The sequence below is a fragment of the Salvelinus namaycush genome, chromosome 9 (genome assembly GCF_016432855.1).
Source record: "Salvelinus namaycush isolate Seneca chromosome 9, SaNama_1.0, whole genome shotgun sequence".
Lineage (NCBI taxonomy): Eukaryota > Metazoa > Chordata > Actinopteri > Salmoniformes > Salmonidae > Salvelinus > Salvelinus namaycush.
The window spans coordinates 5,976,534-5,993,838 of NC_052315.1; the positions used below are offsets into that span (position 1 = coordinate 5,976,534).

Sequence of the window (17,305 nt, forward strand, 5' to 3'; positions counted from 1 at the left end):
TGTTCTGCGATAGGCGAGGTGCCGTCTATTAAGTCAGCTAAATACATTTAATACAAACACCATTTCATGGGTATGAAACAATGGATGCAGAGGAAGCAAGTGAGGGGAGGACGGCATGGAATGGAATAGTGTGGCATGGAATGGAATACTGTAGCATGGAATGGAATACTGTGGCATGGAATGGAATAGTGTGGCATGGAATGGAATAGTGTGGCATGGAATGGAATAGTGTGGCATGGAATGGAATAGTGTGGAATGGAATAGTGTGGCATGGAATGGAATAGTGTGGAATGGAATGGAATAGTGTGGCATGGAATGGAATAGTGTGGAATGGAATAGTGTGGCATGGAATGGAATAGTGTGGCATGGAATGGAATAGTGTGGCATGGAATGGAATACTGTGGCATGGAATGGAATAGTATGGAATGGAATAGTGTGGAATGGAATAGTGTGGCATGGAATGGAATAGTGTGGAATGGAATAGTGTGAATGGAATAGTGTGGCATGGAATGGAATAGTGTGGCATGGAATGGAATAGTGTGGCATGGAATGGAATAGTGTGGCATGGAATGGAGTAGTGTGGCATGGAATGGAATAGTGTGGCATGGAATGGAATAGTGTGGCATGGAATGGAATACTGTGGCATGGAATGGAATACTGTGGCATGGAATGGAATAGTGTGGCATGGAATGGAATAGTGTGGCATGGAATGGAATAGTGTGGCATGGAATGGAATAGTGTGGCATGGAATGGAGTAGTGTGGCATGGAATGGAGTTAATCGCAGCGTTTCCCAAACTCAGTCCTCTGGAACCCCAAGGGGTGCACGTTTTGGATTTTTGCCCTAACACTACACAGCTGATTAAAATAATCAAAGCTTGATGATGAGTTGATTATTTGAATCAGCTGTGTAGGCTAGGGGCAAAAAAAAAAAAAATGTGCACTCCTCATTGTCCCGAGGACCGAGTTTGGGAAACCCTGAGTTAACGGAATAGCCTCAAACACATGGAAACTATGTGTTTGAGACCATTCGTGTTTGACGTGTTTGAGACCATTCCATTTATTCTGATCCAGCCATTACTATGAGCCTGTTCTCCCCAGTTAAAGTGCCCTGAGATTACTGTGTGAAAGGGTTGGACAGACACATTCCTTCATTTATTAATGTCGCCTTGAAGTGTCGATAAGGAAAGACGTGTTTATGCCGGCAGAAAGGAGAAAACATGGAAAATTAGTAATTCTGAGCTTTTAATCTCTTGGGGCTTGTAGAATAGAATAGAATGTGAAACTGTTTACTGATCGGTGGAGGCCACTGAGGGGACGGCGGCTCATAATAATGTATGGAATGGTGTCCATGGAATGGCATCAAACACCTGGAAACCAATGTGTTTGATGTATTTGATACCATTCCACTGATTCCGCTCCAGTCATTACCACAAGCCCGTCCTCCCCAATTAAGGTGCCACCAAACTCCTGTGTTAGTGATATATTAAAATCACATCTCTCTATATTCAGAGTGTACACACTTCCCCATAATCCATTCGTGCTCTGTGTGCCCTATGAGCACAAGACGTTAAAAATGTTGAATACACCTTTTTTTCAAAATTTCGTGCTCACTGGGTTTCACAACACCCTCTGAATGGCACACATACACAATCCATGTCTCTATCATCTCCAGGCTTAAAAATCATTCTTTAACCTGTCTCCTCCCCTTCATCTACACTGATTTTGAAGTGGATTTAAACAAATCACATCAATAAGGGATCATAGCATTCACCTGGATTCACCTGGTCAGTCTATGTCATGGAAAGAGCAGGTGTCCACAATGTTTTGTACACACCGTGTACGAAGACAGCAAAATAAATCCCACCTTAATTATTTAATTTCACCAGTTTCATTTGGTTTCATTAAATGACATGTTACCACCACCCAATAACATGATTGCAATCTCCTGATTTGTTTCGGGGGAGGGGGACAAACTAATTATGGGGCAACCTAATTTGATTGCGATGGAGATACTCTCCCCAACTATTCACACAGATGGGAAATACAAAACCTCCCAGATTATAGGGATTACCCAAATCAGACAAAGATTTTACGGACCCCACATTGTTGAATGACAGCAGGGGGTCTTGGAAGGGTTCAGATTTCTAGTAATCTGTATCTCTCTCTGGTTCATCGTTAGGGAACAAACCATTGTTGTTCCTCCAGTTCCATAAATCACTGTTGTTCCTCCAGTCCCATATATCAGTCTGTATATTTGGTCCTGTCTTGGTGTGGTATAGAGTCAGGGTAGGTCCATCCATACATGACAGAGTAGTGGGTTGATACTCAGGTTATTAGTAGTGGGTTGATGCTCAGGTTATTAGTAGTGGGTTGATACTCAGGTTATTAGTAGTGGGTTGATGCTCAGGTTATTAGTAGTGGGTTGATACTCAGGTTATTAGTAGTGGGTTGATACTCAGGTTATTAGTAGTGGGTTGATACTCAGGTTATTAGTTGTGGGTTGATGCTCAGGTTATTAGTAGTGAATTGATACTCAGGTTATTAGTAGTGGGTTGATACTCAGGTTATTAGTAGTGGGTTGATGCTCAGGTTATTAGTTGTGGGTTGATGCTCAGGTTATTAGTAGTGAATTGATACTCAGGTTATTAGTAGTGGGTTGATGCTCAGGTTATTAGTAGTGGGTTGATGCTCAGGTTATTAGTAGTGGGTTGATGCTCAGGTTATTAGTAGTGAATTGATACTCAGGTTATTAGTAGTGGGTTGATGCTCAGGTTATTAGTAGTGGGTTGATACTCAGGTTATTAGTGAACACCAGTGAATGACAATGAGCTTCCAGATCCGAGAAGCTGTAACAGTAGCAGAATAATATTTCTGCCTCTGACTATATTACCAGGGATGAAAAATCATGAACTCATCATGAGGGGCCGCAGTTGCTCGCAGATCTGCGTACCCACATCCGTACACACACATGCAGTCAGAGCTGGCCTTAGCCTTTTGGAGCCCTAAGTGACATTTTGTTGGGGGGGCCCGCCCTAAGTGACATTTTGTTGGGGGGGCCCGCCCGGGGGGACTCGCTCACCTTGCGAACAAAGCATTTTAGTGCCCCTTTTCTTGACAGTGCAGAGAAAACATTTAAGTTTAGAGTTAATTTCCTGCAATTCTACACAATTTGCAATGGTGTGTAGAGAAAATATTGCAGTTTTAAAGCAAGCTAGCTGCAATTCTACACATTTTGCCATGGAGCGTAGAGAAGATTTTGCAGTTCTATAACTAATTCCATGCAATTACACACATTTTTCCATGGGGTGGAGAGAAAAATTGGCAGTTTTAGAGCTAATTTCCTGCAATTGTACTAATTTTGCCATAGGGTGGAGAGAAATGTTTGCAGTTTTGAATATGATATCTGAGTTAGAGTGACTATAAAATACATGGGAGCCACCCCCGGTCGGTAATTTTACCATGATTATTACAAGTTTAGATACTGTAGCTGGCTAGACTAACTTACCAATCTTAAAAATGTTATCTGAGATGCGCTAATTGAGTGACTGCCAGTGACTGTCATAACAAGAGGAAAACTACTAATCCACAACCAAATTTCAAAATTGCACCTTGTGTATTCTACTATTCTAACTCTCAACAGTTGAGACTCCGACTGACTTTCATTTTTATTTTATGTGTCAATAATCCGCTGGCCTTCTCTTCCTTCTTTTTTTTAAGGGGTGGCGGGCTAGTTACCCATCCCTGGACTATATAACAGGACTATTGTAAGGGTGCTATGACATATTAGTGAGTGACCATATCAGGGTTGCCTTGCCAGCAGTTTACTATTGCTGAGTTATTTCCTCAGTTAAAAAAAAAAAAAAACACAAGTCAGCTTTCTGTCCATGACTCATTGGCTGAGTGACTCACTCAGTTGGTTGGTCAAACTACCTCCACCCAACAAGGGTTGGCCTGGAAACCAACTACATAGGATGGATATGGGCGTGGTCAGCTGATTGGAGGTTCTGACTAGAGGGAGCATAGCTACGACCAGAAGTTGCTTTTTCTTAGCAGGTTAGGAGAATTTACACAGAAGGTTAGGATGATTAACTTGGCAGGTTAGGAGAAGGTTAGGATGAGGGTTGGCTATTTGACAACACACAGATAAGGCAAGGTGAAACTCCACGTATTCTGGACTAAGTTAATCTACCTAGGTGGAAAGAAACTAATGCTATATTGTTATGTTTCTCTGCACCTTTCTGGATTAGCAGAGACTTTCACATACAGTAACTATGGTTATTTCAATAGGGAGGTAAGTTGTGTGTATTTATATAACAGATTCTGGTTTGATGAGGAATGCTTACTTAAACCTGTTGGCCCTTTGGGAGCATAGGGCTTCCACCATGGCTCTCCACCTCAGTCTCTTCTGTGAGAAGGCTTTTGCCTCTAGCCAGGAGATCCCCGCTTTACTCAGTGGAGCGTCTCCACTTGTTTTTTGGCCTTCCCTGCCTGAACATATTACTTAGAACCTTTGTATCAATCTGTGACAAGTGCATGAACTTTGAACTCAGCAAAACAAACCACACCTCTGAAGAAAATAGTCCCAACAGGGCAATATCATGCAAATTCTCAGGGTGCAAAGTGCTTGGATTGGATGAATTGCACAAGGGGTAAGGGGTAGAGTCATGGGTAATAACTCAGCCAAAGGAGAGAGAGGGCCAAGGGATGAATTAATCATCCTAGGTAAAAATAAATAAAAAAGATCAGAGACAATGGTCACATTCTGCCTCTCTGGGGAAATGAAATGATGCCTACAGTCAGATGATGTTCTTTTTGTAAGAGCAAGTTGATGAGAACATGTGGAAAGAGGTTAGCCTGGTCCCAGATGTGTTTGTGCTATCATCAACTTGCCATGACAATGAGAGACAAGGAGTTGACATGATAGAACAAAGATCTGGGACCTGGCTAAAAAGAGGTTGCTCTGTTTCCCACTTTCCCACTTTTTTTTGGGATATATGCTACATACAGCTTCTGAGAAAATGCCCGAAGATCTATTGTATCATGCTGTACCCATGCAGATGGCGATTAACAAACTGAATAAACATCTACTCCAATGTGTTACACCCTGAGTGAGTTAATATGTGACCAACAGGTGTCTTTGTTCTGTACACCACATTTATTGTAATAGGCATCACACTGGTCCGACCTGCCACAAGAACTTATGCTCGTTCAATCACATGCATTAAATGTCTCCAAATATCGCGACCTCTATTTTCTAATAAAGTGGAGCTAAATAGGCTAGTTTGGGATCTCTGACTTGTTTGTTGTAAAATAAGTAACATTGCAAACGGACTAACTGACTAATTGTAGACTGACTAACTGTCTAACACAAAAATTAAATGTCACTATTGCATGCTTTAAATCATACATATCTGACAAATTATCTCACAAGAATCTGACGATGGTCATTGATGATATATGCCATCAATTGAATAGAAATTCCAATGACATACTTTGATTCATAAAGGACATCGTGGCGGGAAAAGGACTATGTATGTATGTATGTCATATGAACAATTAAGTCTGTCACTGGTCAGAAGGAGCATACTGCTTGTGTAAAATACCACATAAGATTGACTTGCAAACGATAATAATTAGCAGCCTATTGACAAGTTAGTAAAATAGATACCACACCGTACAAATCATTCTTTGGAACACTCGTTTTATTCATCCGCGACAACCGACGATTTGCAATAAAGTTCAGCCTAACAACGACTGGGCGGAGTGATTTATTTAAGGACTACACCCAAGCGCAACCCGTTTGCTGTGTGGCTTCTCTTCTTCTGCCCATACCCAGAAGAAAGCGGGGACGTGACGGAGCTGGGGAATTGTTGGAGACTTCAAAATCACCGAAAATACAGCTTATAGAACCCTCACTGTTGCTCTAGAGTACCTGTCACATATTTTTTTTTTTTATATATATTTCCACATTTGAACTAATACGCAAGTATGTCCTGGCAAGGCTACGTGGATAACCTGATGGCCGATGGCAGCTGCCAGGACTCCGCCATTGTTGGGTACACGGACGCCAAATATGTCTGGGCATCGTTTCCCGGTGGTACATTTGTTAACATAACGGTAAGGACATTTTAATAATAATTAAGACTAATCTATGAACCCGGTAAATGCTGGCATTTTAGTCTGTAATTTAAATATGGGAGTTGGGCCCTGCCTAAAGGGGAAAGCCCCAGACGGAACGATAAGGCAGGCTCTAGACAGGCAGCATGTGTTAGCTAGTTACGCTAGCGAGTTAACTAACACATGGTATCCGGTATTCTTCGGTACAGCTATTAAGACTTTTCAAATGGTTATTTGAAATATTAGTGAATAGGTTTAGGACTACATTAAATTAGTTGTGGTCTAGCTAGCTACTGTTAACTTTAACCAGCTGACTGACACATTTAAACTAGTTATCAACACATTAGCCAGGCTATTTGGCTTCTATTAGTAAGGTAACTCCTCACATTAATCGTTAAAGCGTGCGTTCAGAAACTTGTTACCACAAATGTTAACAGGAAACTGGTTTCAATTTATGTCTAGCCGGCAATGCGGGCTTTGGGAGGAGCGGCGGCGAAAAATGGCACGATCTCAGGTCATCCAGATTCGAATATAATTAGGCAAAGTTGGCGGATCATTACGCTGCATGTATACGTTAAATGTACAATTGTAGACTCCGCGAAGTTCGTAAATGCATTTGTGAATCAGGCCTTCGCTGCAATGCTGCCGCCCCTTTTAATTTCCCAAGATGGCGCCGCCTCTGCCTGCTTTTATTCATTTGTACCCTTCCAGTCTACGCAAGTAATCGGATGGGAACTTAAATTATATGCACCAGCTCGAAGCACATTGGTCGTTGTACAATAATATACCATACAATTAGCTTGGAAGTGTATTAAGCTAACATATTGCATCAATCCTGGTCATTCATGAACCCTCCATTTTGTTAGTTAGCAAGCATGGAAATGAACTATTTAGCAAGGATTGCTTGTGTTGTCAATTTCCAGATTGCAGCATTTAAATAAACGCGCGTGTAGGACATTTCTTCCGTAGTTTCCGTCAGGCTCATAGTTGGATACATGCTAGCTCTATAAAAACATGTTTTTAGCTTCCAAACGTTTGACTATCTTTCTAGTTAGGATGGGACTGCGGCAGGATGTATGATACCAGCAGCAGGGTAGCCTAGTGGTTAGAGCGTTGGGCTAGTAACCGAAAGGTTGCAAGTTCAAATCCCCGAGCTGACAAGGTACAAATCTGTCGTTCTGCCCCTGAACAAGGCAGTTAACCCACTGTTCCTAGGCCGTCATTGAAAAATAAGAGTTTGTTCTTAACTGACTTGCCTAGTTAAATAAAGGTTAAATGTAAGTCGCTCTGGATAAGAGCGTCTGCTAAATGACTTAAATGTAAATGTAAATACCACACTCAATTGAAATTGCGTGTCCTGTATCGATATCCGTGTGTAATGGGGGTTATTTTTCAGTGAGCTGCTTCCTTGTCAGTATTCTAGTTAGCTGCTTTGCTAAGCTATGGCTAGACAGTTAATCATTAGCTGTTTGGTACCCTGGGAACATTCTCATGGATGTGAAATGAACGCGTTGGCACTTGCTCTGTTAGTCTTATGGTCCAATGTTACAGGTTGTAGGCAAGCTGTCAACGGTCAAGTTGTCCTACTGTATATTGCCTCGGTGGACAGCGTTGCTCTGGTTTCAGCTAACCACAAGGCCGCCATTGTAAATAAGAATTTGTTCTTAACTTACTTGCCTAGTTAAATAAAGGTAATACAAAAAATAACCTCTAGTGTTTTAGACTGATTTACAGGAGGCGGCCAGCTAGGGCTAATCTAATCTCCTAAAATTCGATTTATCAAACATACAAAACGAAGGGGTTGCATAGTCTTAACAGTTGGCAGGTAGGAGCTTTGGGCCAGTAACGAAAGGTTGCTGGGTCGAATCCCTGAGCTGACAGTAAAAATCTGCCATTCTGCCCCTAAGTATTGTAGTTAACCGACTGTTCCCCAGCCCCCGAAGATGTGGATGACGATTATGGCAGCCCCCCACACCTCTCCGATTCAGAGGGGTTGGGTTAAATGTGGAAGAAACATTTCAGTTGACTGCATTGTTCTACAACTGACTAGGTATCCCGCTTTTCCTTAGTACTGTATTAGCGTTGAAATCTAGTCTTCTGACCAGCTAGAGCTACTTACTAGCTGTGCCAAGGTATGGTCTACTGAGTGCATAAATATTCAACAACCCACATGAGGAATCTGGACACTGTCCTATCAGAGCTGAGTGAGATGGTTACGCTGTATCAATCTCTAGCACAAGGTACCCTGAACAAATCATTTGGCATGTTTCTTTGTGCCTGGTAGGACAAATGTGACCTGCAATACTTATGAAATTAACTGGACAACAGCGACTCCAAAACATTTCCTAATTTATTTCCAAAGTCAGCCTGCATTAGACTGCCAAATAATGCTCTCAGGAACTTTGCCTATTTTTATTTAGCTGAGTCCTGCTATTTTAGACAATGTATTGGAGAAAATCAGGCTAACATTGGCCCTCATCTTATCGGTAGTGGAATAATGAATATTATTTTTTATGCTAATGAAAATGAATGGCTTTCAAACTTCACATGGTCATCCGTAGGTTGACGAAATCGACATCATTGTAGGAAAGGACCGAGAAGGGTTCTTCTGCGGCGGGCTGACCCTCGGCCAAAAGAAATGCTCTGTCATCAGAGACAGCCTCCACGCCGACGGGGACTGGACAATGGACATCAGGACAAAGAGTCAAGGAGGCGAGCCCACATACAACGTTTCCATAGGCAAAGCCGGCAAAGGTAGTGTCCATCCCATTTCTTCACTGCTCACTCAAACATTAAACGCTGTAGTTTGCTGTGCATGTACAATATACTGGTATTCACATGGATGATGGATATGTGTATTTTAAGAGACTTGTGCAATTAAAACTTGACACATTAAATCATCAACAGTTGGATGCTTGTGCCAATTTGCTGCATCATTCCCTAGATGGGCTTAAAATTGTATAAATGATGAACTAACTGAAATGTGGAAAGCTTACTTAGTCTTGATATATTGATGTCATTATGTGAAGCACATAATACATTAAAAGGTAGGTTATCTCCAACTATTGTGTGGGGGGGGTATTAAGGTTCATGCAGTATACTGGTTTTTAACTTGTACAGGGAGGGTTTAGAGCGGAAAGTTCAATTTCAATACTTTTTTTTTTTTTTTTTTGGTCAGAAAAGCCAATCAAGTACAAATGTTAGAAATAAGTGTTCGTTTTGTATCAGATCTGATTGGAGCACACTGATTAACTGCTAGCCAGTCAAATTATCCACCAGTTCCATGTTGGTCTGCCTAATTTTGAAGGCGAGGTGGTCATTTGAAAAACAATATGCCTGTGAGTTGGGCCTTTTCCGGTCTCTATTCTCCCACGCCCCCTAGCAGGATTAAGTCTAACTCCCCCGACTTGAAATACACAGGTGGGAGGTTTTCTGGGCAACCTTTCTCTTCTGGTTTCGGTCTTCCTCCTGATAGACTCCCCTTTTTTGAATTACATGTGTATTCCCTATCCCTCTTAACGCACCTTTCTCCTCACATCAACTCTTCAGTGTCCAGTTCAAGTTATTCCCCCCCCATCACATGGTAAGCCTAGTCCCCTTCAGATAGTGGTACTGAAGGATTTTGCTTCTGTTCATATGTATTGAGGTACTGCAAGCATGCTGTATTGCGTTAATGTAGGTGTTAGTGAGTTAAAGCATTCCCTTTCTCATTCCTCCTTACTGCTGGCATGCCATGTAGACTCGGTTCGCTAAGTAGAGGATAAAGGAAAGGCTTACGACCAGGGCGTTTTCTTTCTAATTTACAAAAATTGTCATTGCTGCCTCCCCCCTTTTTTACACTTGAAAAAAAAAGTGCCTCTTCTCGGTTTAGGAACTGAGCCATTTGTGGTCAGCTGTTGCTTACTGCAGTTAATGTCAAGGCTTCCAAATGGGTAAAGACACCATTTATGGACTTTGTTAACATAAAGGAATGATTCAGACATTCCATTTATTAGCTCAGAAGAGTAGGAAGGTTAATGTTAGCGTACAGTAAAATAGGCTAATGGACTTTAAAAAAAATTTTTTTATCGTCAGCGCTATTGCATCATTTAGTGACCGCGTTGCATGTTTTTCTTCTCCCCGTCCAAGGCCAGAAGCTTTAATAAAGTGAATGCTTGCATATTGGCTATGGGTGGGAGCCTCTTCCTGTCTTCCTTCATACTATAAACACCTGCTTGTTTTCATTGGACTTCTCTTGAACCTTTAAACTTTTATTTTTTTAAAGATCTCCCAACTTCACATTCTCTAAATTTCCCTTGTCGTTTTTTTTTTTGTCTTGGTTCTTATAATAGGCAAAGCGGTCCATGGAGGTGGATTGGATAAGAAGGCATGTGTAATGGCTAAATATTTGAGTGATTCAGGGTTCTAGTCTTTACTTAGCCTTAGTGTTGTAGTTGAGGGAACGTTATTTTCAAGCAGTCCTATTTAAAATATGTCCTGGAAGGGTTGGTAGCAGTACAGGGTCACATGGTTAAGACCCTGACGTCAACAATGTAACCCCACCCCCGCCAACACATCTGTTCATTTCTGCTCTTGTTTTTTCCCCTATCTTGTGTACTTCAGCGTTGGTTTTAGTCATGGGAAAGGAAGGTGTCCATGGAGGACAGCTCAACAAGAAAGCGTATACAATGGCTGACTACCTGAGGAAGTCTGGATACTAAAGCAGCATCGGCCCAGCCACCTAGCAGCTCACCCATAACACGCTCTTCCAGTTCTAGTTGGTAGTTGCTTACTTTTCTCCCCAGACCCTCCTATTGTCCCCCCTCTTTTTTTTTTTTTTTTTCTTTTTTTTTTTTTGATTCCCCTTTTCTCTTCTTTCCCAGTCATCTTGATGCATTCACACTGTGTACTCAATCCCATTCTAGCACTGTTGCACCATAGTTAAAAAAAATAAAAAAATAAATAAAAATGAGCATGTTGTTAACAGGACATTGTGACAAATCTATACTTGTTTAAAAAAAAAGAAGAAAAATCTTGCACCATTCTGGCCAATGCTCAATGAAAAAAAAAAACTAATAAAGTGAAGGAAACCTAAATTGATGAACTGAGATTTCGTATGATGGTGCCCCGGAAGTTCACTCTTGAGCAGCCGATGCCTTTGGAGCACTTGAGCTGTAACCAAGCTCATTGTCTTCCTTTTCTAGAGCATGTTTTGGGGGGAGGGGGGGAAACCGCATGCATATCTTTGAGCCTACTGAAATACTGTTGTTCCCTCTGCCCCCCTCCCTGTAACTCCTGCCAAATGTCTGTAGCTCCTTCCCCCTCTTCCTGTTTGTCCATAGGTGACACTACATCAGTACACGGGAGGAACACTCCATTAACCAATCACTACACCCTAAAGTCCCCTGTATCTCCCTCTCTGAGCCACACTACTCTGTACCGGATGGGTTTTTTTTTTTTGTGTTTGGGGGGGGGGGGGGGGGGGGTTGCGCTTCAATGCAGTCATGGCAGGCTATCAGTTCTGGTATTGATTGAGTCAGAAGGCAAAATCGACATGGTTGATGCAGGCAGAATCTCTTCCACGTCCTCTTCATGACTACATGAACCCCATCATGGACATTCCATCGTTACAATGGCTCAGACACTTAAAACTGTTTGCCAGCTCCTGTAATACATTTTCTTTTTCTTTTTAAGGCTGCCATTTTGGACAGTAGATACATCCAGTTTGACATAGGACCAATGTTAGTGACAGCTTTGGGTATATATATACAGTTGCTCTAAATCATTGTGAAGGATGCCTTCTAGCCTCATCTTTCCCGCTGAAGGCAAAACAACACTAATGTAAAACCACATCTTTCTGTTGAAGGCAAAAGGGGAGGGAGGGTTTGCGGTGGATGAAATCGAGCCGTCATAATTTGACAACTTCAGATTATTTTTTATTAAAGAAATGAATTACGGCATTTCTAAACCCATGCTGTGTGAAGAAACGACTGTGGAATAAATGGCATTGTACTCGTGTTCAACTAAGATATGGTGTCAAACTTTCTTTTCAAGCTCTGTACTTAATGTAATGTCCAATTTGAAAAGAACTTTAAAGAAGAAAAAAAATATATAAAGTAGAAATTACACAATTGAAATGGGAGACGGGATTGGTTGGATTAAGAACTCTTTGATTGTCTTGTGGAAACTTGCATACCAAAGCTGTGTATCCTGTACCATCATGTTGAAACATCGGTTTCTATTGTACGATGAAGGATTTTTAACAGCTGCCCAGGAAGGAGTCATTTCATTGGCACTTTTTTTTGTGTTTTTTTGTTTTGTTGCATCAGTGCCAATGTTCAGGCCTTGTGGCATGTGTGTACTAATTAAAACCTTCATTTACTGACTTTCTTTCCCGACACTCCTTTTCTTTACACTTGGGATACAGTCTCTTTAACACTTCATATGCATAAACCAAGAAATGCCATAAATTAATTTATCACCTTGTTTACAGACAGATCAAATAAATAAATTCCAACCAGATTGCTTTTAAGTGTTTTTTTGTTTTGTTTTTCCAGTTGAACTGTACCCTGTCTTCGGCGGGGGACCTTTTGCTCTGGGGGAAGGATTTTTGAGCCAGAGCAGCAGTTTTCAGAAGGGTGTATGTAATTGGTCAGGCGGTTTTTACCATCCTAGCCTGGAGCTCAATAGTTCAACTGAGATGCTCTTTGTTAACCTCCCCCCAAAAAGTTGTTGGGAAACATGGAGGAAGTGTTCCTTAGTAGAGGCATGAGGATGTGTGGCACAGTTACGCCTGGGAACCCCCCCCCCCCCCCCCCCCCAAATATACGTGGCCATCAGCTGCACAGTACAGAATAACTGTTAGTTTCTTTGACTTTGGGTGTTTAATGTATTTTTATATAGACTAGACTAAACTGAAGCTTTGGTCTGACCCTTGTGTATCAGCATAGAATTAGTGTAGCAATGTAGACCCATTGAACAGGGGTGTGACGCAATCCGACTGCGGGTTTTAAAGGCAATGTGATCTCTGAAAGGGGGGTACACATTGCCTTTTCAAAGACTCACTCTCAACCACAGGTTGGGAGTGAATCTCTAATTCATGGTAGGGCACATGTTCCTCTTCACTGTACAGCTAGTTCCCTATATATTACAACCTTTTTATTTTTGAAGACTTGATTATCTAATGTGTTTTTGATCGAAGTAACCAAACTAGGAATATAGAGTCAAGTTGTTGCAGTAACATTACATGTGATTCGACTTCAGCGTCTCCCATTTTAAAAATACAGCTTTCTCATAAAGGGTGTAGTCCACGACTTGGCAAGTATCAGACAATTGGAACAGGCTTTTCCCTCATGTAACCTGCATCAATTGGGCACAATACAACAGATTTTTTCCCTCCAAGCTGACGTCGAAGTAATTTGTCTCGTCATGGGGAGAGATCTAGGCCACCATGTAGCCTGTTACCTACGAGTCTGATCAAAGAGACGGGGTTTCAGAAACCATTGTCCTGGCTGCAGTGTGCGCTGTAACATTGACGATTTTTAATGATCCTCTGTCAATACCTGTCCTGATCAATCATTAAAAGTCTATACAACCTTAGCCCTGTTTATACCTAGTGGTAACACGAGTCCTTTGTCCTGGTCTTGTCTACATTCTGATTGTATACACATGGTATTCAAATGTTTTGTCTGCACTGTGACTAGATTTCCTGGGCTCTTTAATGCACTTTTTAAACAGCTATTCTTTCAAAATATTTATTTTAAGACCCATTGTAATCTGTCACTGGTGCCACCTGTCAATGATTAGAGGGTGGATTAATAAATTAAATGATTTCTCTGTCCAGATCTGTCTACACTGGTAAGATATCCAGACACAATGTGTGTTTTGACTACCCTCTCGAGGTGTTCAGAATGATCTGCTCATAATGTATTTGTCAAACAGAATATGGACAAGATCAGGACAAAGGATCCAAGTTAGAATCAGGTGAGAACAGGACTCGTCACAATGAACACAATCACTGAAGGCTGTGTGTCATAATTAGAACTCTTGAAATGGATGGAGGGCATCAGCATACTTAACATGTTTTTGTTTATTGAAGTGAAATTAGATTGAATGTAGACACTGGTGAGACATTTTACAAGACATCAAATAAAAAGGAAAGGCAACAGGACTTAACATAAAACACTTCATGTTAGGGGGGAAAAAATATAAACCCAACATGCAACAATTTCAAAGATTTTACTGACTTGGTTCATATTTAAATATGTCGGTAAATTGAAATATATTCATTTCACATGGCCGGGCTCAGCCAATCGGAATGAGTTTTTCCCCAACAAAAGGGCTTTATGACAGACCTGCCGATCCTTCAGGTGAAGAAGTCATGTGGAGGACGTACTGCAAAATTCTCTAAAATGAAGTTGGAGGCATCTTATTGTAGAGAAATTATCTTGCAACAGCTCTGGAGGACATTCCTGCAGTCAGCATGCCAGTTGCACGCTCCCTTAAACTTGAGACATGTGGCAGTGTTGTGACAAAACTGCACATTTTAGAGTGGCCTTTTATTGTCCTCAGATAATGTGTAATGATCATGCTTCTTGATATGCCACACCTGTCAGGTGGGTTGATGGATGATTTTGGCAGAGGAGAAATGCTCACTCACAGGTATGTAAACAAATGTGCATGAAACATTTCTGGGATTTGTTTATTTCAGCTTACGAAACATGGGACCAACACGTTGCGTTTTATATTTTAGTTCTGTATGCTTGTAGATCTACCTACTTACAGTATTAAAATGATATGACACCAAATACATGTTGCAAGACCTATCCACCAATGGTGTCTTGTATTTCAGGGAAATGATCTCTGGTATGTCTAGATTAAGCCAAACAGGCTGCTTGTAGCAGTCTAGACGTGGGTATTATCTGAACAGAACGGTCTCCCCGCCCCATTCTGCTTGTATTACATATGACTTCTGAGAGGAAACGCATAACATCCTTTGGCTGAATGCAGCACCACAAACAGTTTGTTTTGTATTATCAACGCACCAGATCAGTCGCATCCAAATCGTACTCCTCTTGACTCCATTATCTCTGGCTCGAGACCGATTGACAAAACCCTGTTCCCATGGCCTCGTTTCTATATAGTCTTATGGAAAAGGTCAGTTCAATCAATTTATAAATGTATATATATTTCTATACAAACAGTAAGAATATATACAATATTAGAACTCCTCACCTTCTGATACAGAGGCATACAGATATGCAGGCTACCAAAATAATGTTTTAAGATGTTACGGATGGTGATCTATACATTATACACAACGCATTCCTTTGTAGTTGGTGTCGAGCCCTTTCTCACAGTGACGAGTATAACCGCAGTCAGAGGATGTCTGCGGTGTTCTACCACCCCATACAGACTTAACCACAGTACCAATACAGTGCAGTCTACTGCAATGTTCCTGTGACATCAATGTTGTCGGTTAGCCCAAAACACGCGATGACACTGCTCAGTAAATCAGGTTAAACATACAACAAACTGATTATTATGGTGATTTGCATTCTAAACTTCCAGAGATAAAATTAATTTTTATTAAACGGGGACTTCAAAATTAAACACACAGTCTCGGTTGCACATCCAGCATGAGTCTCTGCTGCTGCAAGCCTGTAGGGTGAGTGGGGAGGGAGAGGCGGGGGAACCGGTGACCTGTCCGTCAACTCAGGCCAACCAATCAGGCGTGTCATGGTCATCGGGACGAGGCTCCTGCAGCTGGACCACCACCGTCTCAGTCTCCACGGTGACGTCCTCCTCGCTGTCGTCGCTGGTGTCTTCGTACTCTGAGGACTCCTGATCAGGCTCGGAGCGCGAGGCCCCTGACATGGTGCCGAAGGAGTGGCCGCTGGTGGAGGCCAGGGAACGCAGCAGTGGGGTGCTCTCAGACACCTCGTTCTCCTCGGCCCCGCTGTCGCCCTCCGAGTCGGAGTCGGAGTCGCCTGCAGAGGGGACCACCTTCTGCTTGCACACGGGACATGTCTTCTTGGTCTTGGTTAGCCAGGGGTCCACACATTTGCTGTGGTAAGCTACAGGGAGGGAGAGGAGAAACGACCCAGGTCATTACAATCATAGGCAGCATCATGTAGGTGTTTTGTCCTGGATACAGATCACTAGGGTTGGAAATCACAAGGTAGTCCTGAGTTCAAATGTAAATCTGTTAATTTCCTCCCAATAAGTCATGAATTAATTCAAGTTCACAAAACTCAAAATACGGACATGACATTGAATTCTATTCAAGACGTTCCCTAAAGCTTAGCAGCACCCGATGTCCAGGAGCCTAGTGTGGTTTAGAGCTTAGACCAGCCTCCTATTAGAAGCAGAAAAGTGAGCCGGAACCAAATGGATGATTTTCTGGGATGATGCAGAAGCCGGCATGGTCCCAGGACCAGCACGTTCCCACTGAGATATCACGTTCACATGACCTAGTGGGTGTGTCTGTTGGGTGTAGAGGACAGTAGGTTGTTGGGGGTAGAGGACAGTAGGTTGTTGGGGGTAGAGGACAGTAGGTTGTTGGGGGTAGAGGACAGTAGGTTGTTGGGGGTAGAGGACAGTAGGTTGTTGGGGGTAGAGGACAGTAGGTTGTTGGGGGTAGAGGACAGTAGGTTGTTGGGGGTAGAGGACAGTAGGTTGTTGGGGGTAGAGGACAGTAGGTTGTTGGGTGTAGAGGACAGTAGGTTGTTGGGGGTAGAGGACAGTAGGTTGTTGGGGGTAGAGGACAGTAGGTTGTTGTGGGTAGAGGACAGTAGGTTGTTGGGGGTAGAGGACAGTAGGTTGTTGTGGGTAGAGGACAGTAGGTTGTTGGGGGTAGAGGACAGTAGGTTGTTGGGGGTAGAGGACAGTAGGTTGTTGTGGGTAGAGGACAGTAGGTTGTTGGGGGTAGAGGACAGTAGGTTGTTGGGGGTAGAGGACAGTAGGTTGGGGGGGGGGGTAGAGGACAGTAGGTTGTTGGGGGTAGAGGACAGTAGGTTGTTGTGGGTAGAGGACAGTAGGTTGTTGGGGGTAGAGGACAGTAGGTTGTTGGGGGTAGAGGACAGTAGGTTGTTGGGGGTAGAGGACAGTAGGTTGTTGGGTGTAGAGGACAGTAGGTTGTTGGGGGTAGAGGACAGTAGGTTGTTGGAGGTAGAGGACAGTAGGTTGGGGGGGGGGGGGGACAGTAGG

At 42.4% G+C, this 17,305-nt stretch overlaps 2 protein-coding genes across 2 annotated transcripts in view; one reads left to right on the forward strand and one right to left on the reverse strand.

The window, feature by feature from the left end:
• The first annotated feature begins 5,808 nt into the window (after positions 1 to 5,808).
• Positions 5,809 to 12,619, forward strand: LOC120053617 (profilin-2-like). The gene is made up of 3 exons (XM_039000759.1): positions 5,809 to 6,118; positions 8,680 to 8,872; positions 10,721 to 12,619. Exons 1-3 carry the CDS (start codon positions 5,990 to 5,992, stop codon positions 10,816 to 10,818), a joined length of 420 nt encoding a protein of 139 aa, XP_038856687.1. The 5' UTR covers positions 5,809 to 5,989; the 3' UTR covers positions 10,819 to 12,619.
• Positions 12,620 to 14,167: 1,548 nt separating this feature from the next.
• The window catches only part of LOC120053616 (E3 ubiquitin-protein ligase RNF13-like), an 89,281-nt gene continuing 86,143 nt past the window's right edge, over positions 14,168 to 17,305 (reverse strand). Inside the window, exon 10 of the mRNA XM_039000758.1 lies at positions 14,168 to 16,173. Coding sequence (XP_038856686.1) covers positions 15,812 to 16,173 — 362 coding nt within the window. The 3' untranslated portion in view covers positions 14,168 to 15,811. The remainder of the gene's footprint in view (positions 16,174 to 17,305) is intronic.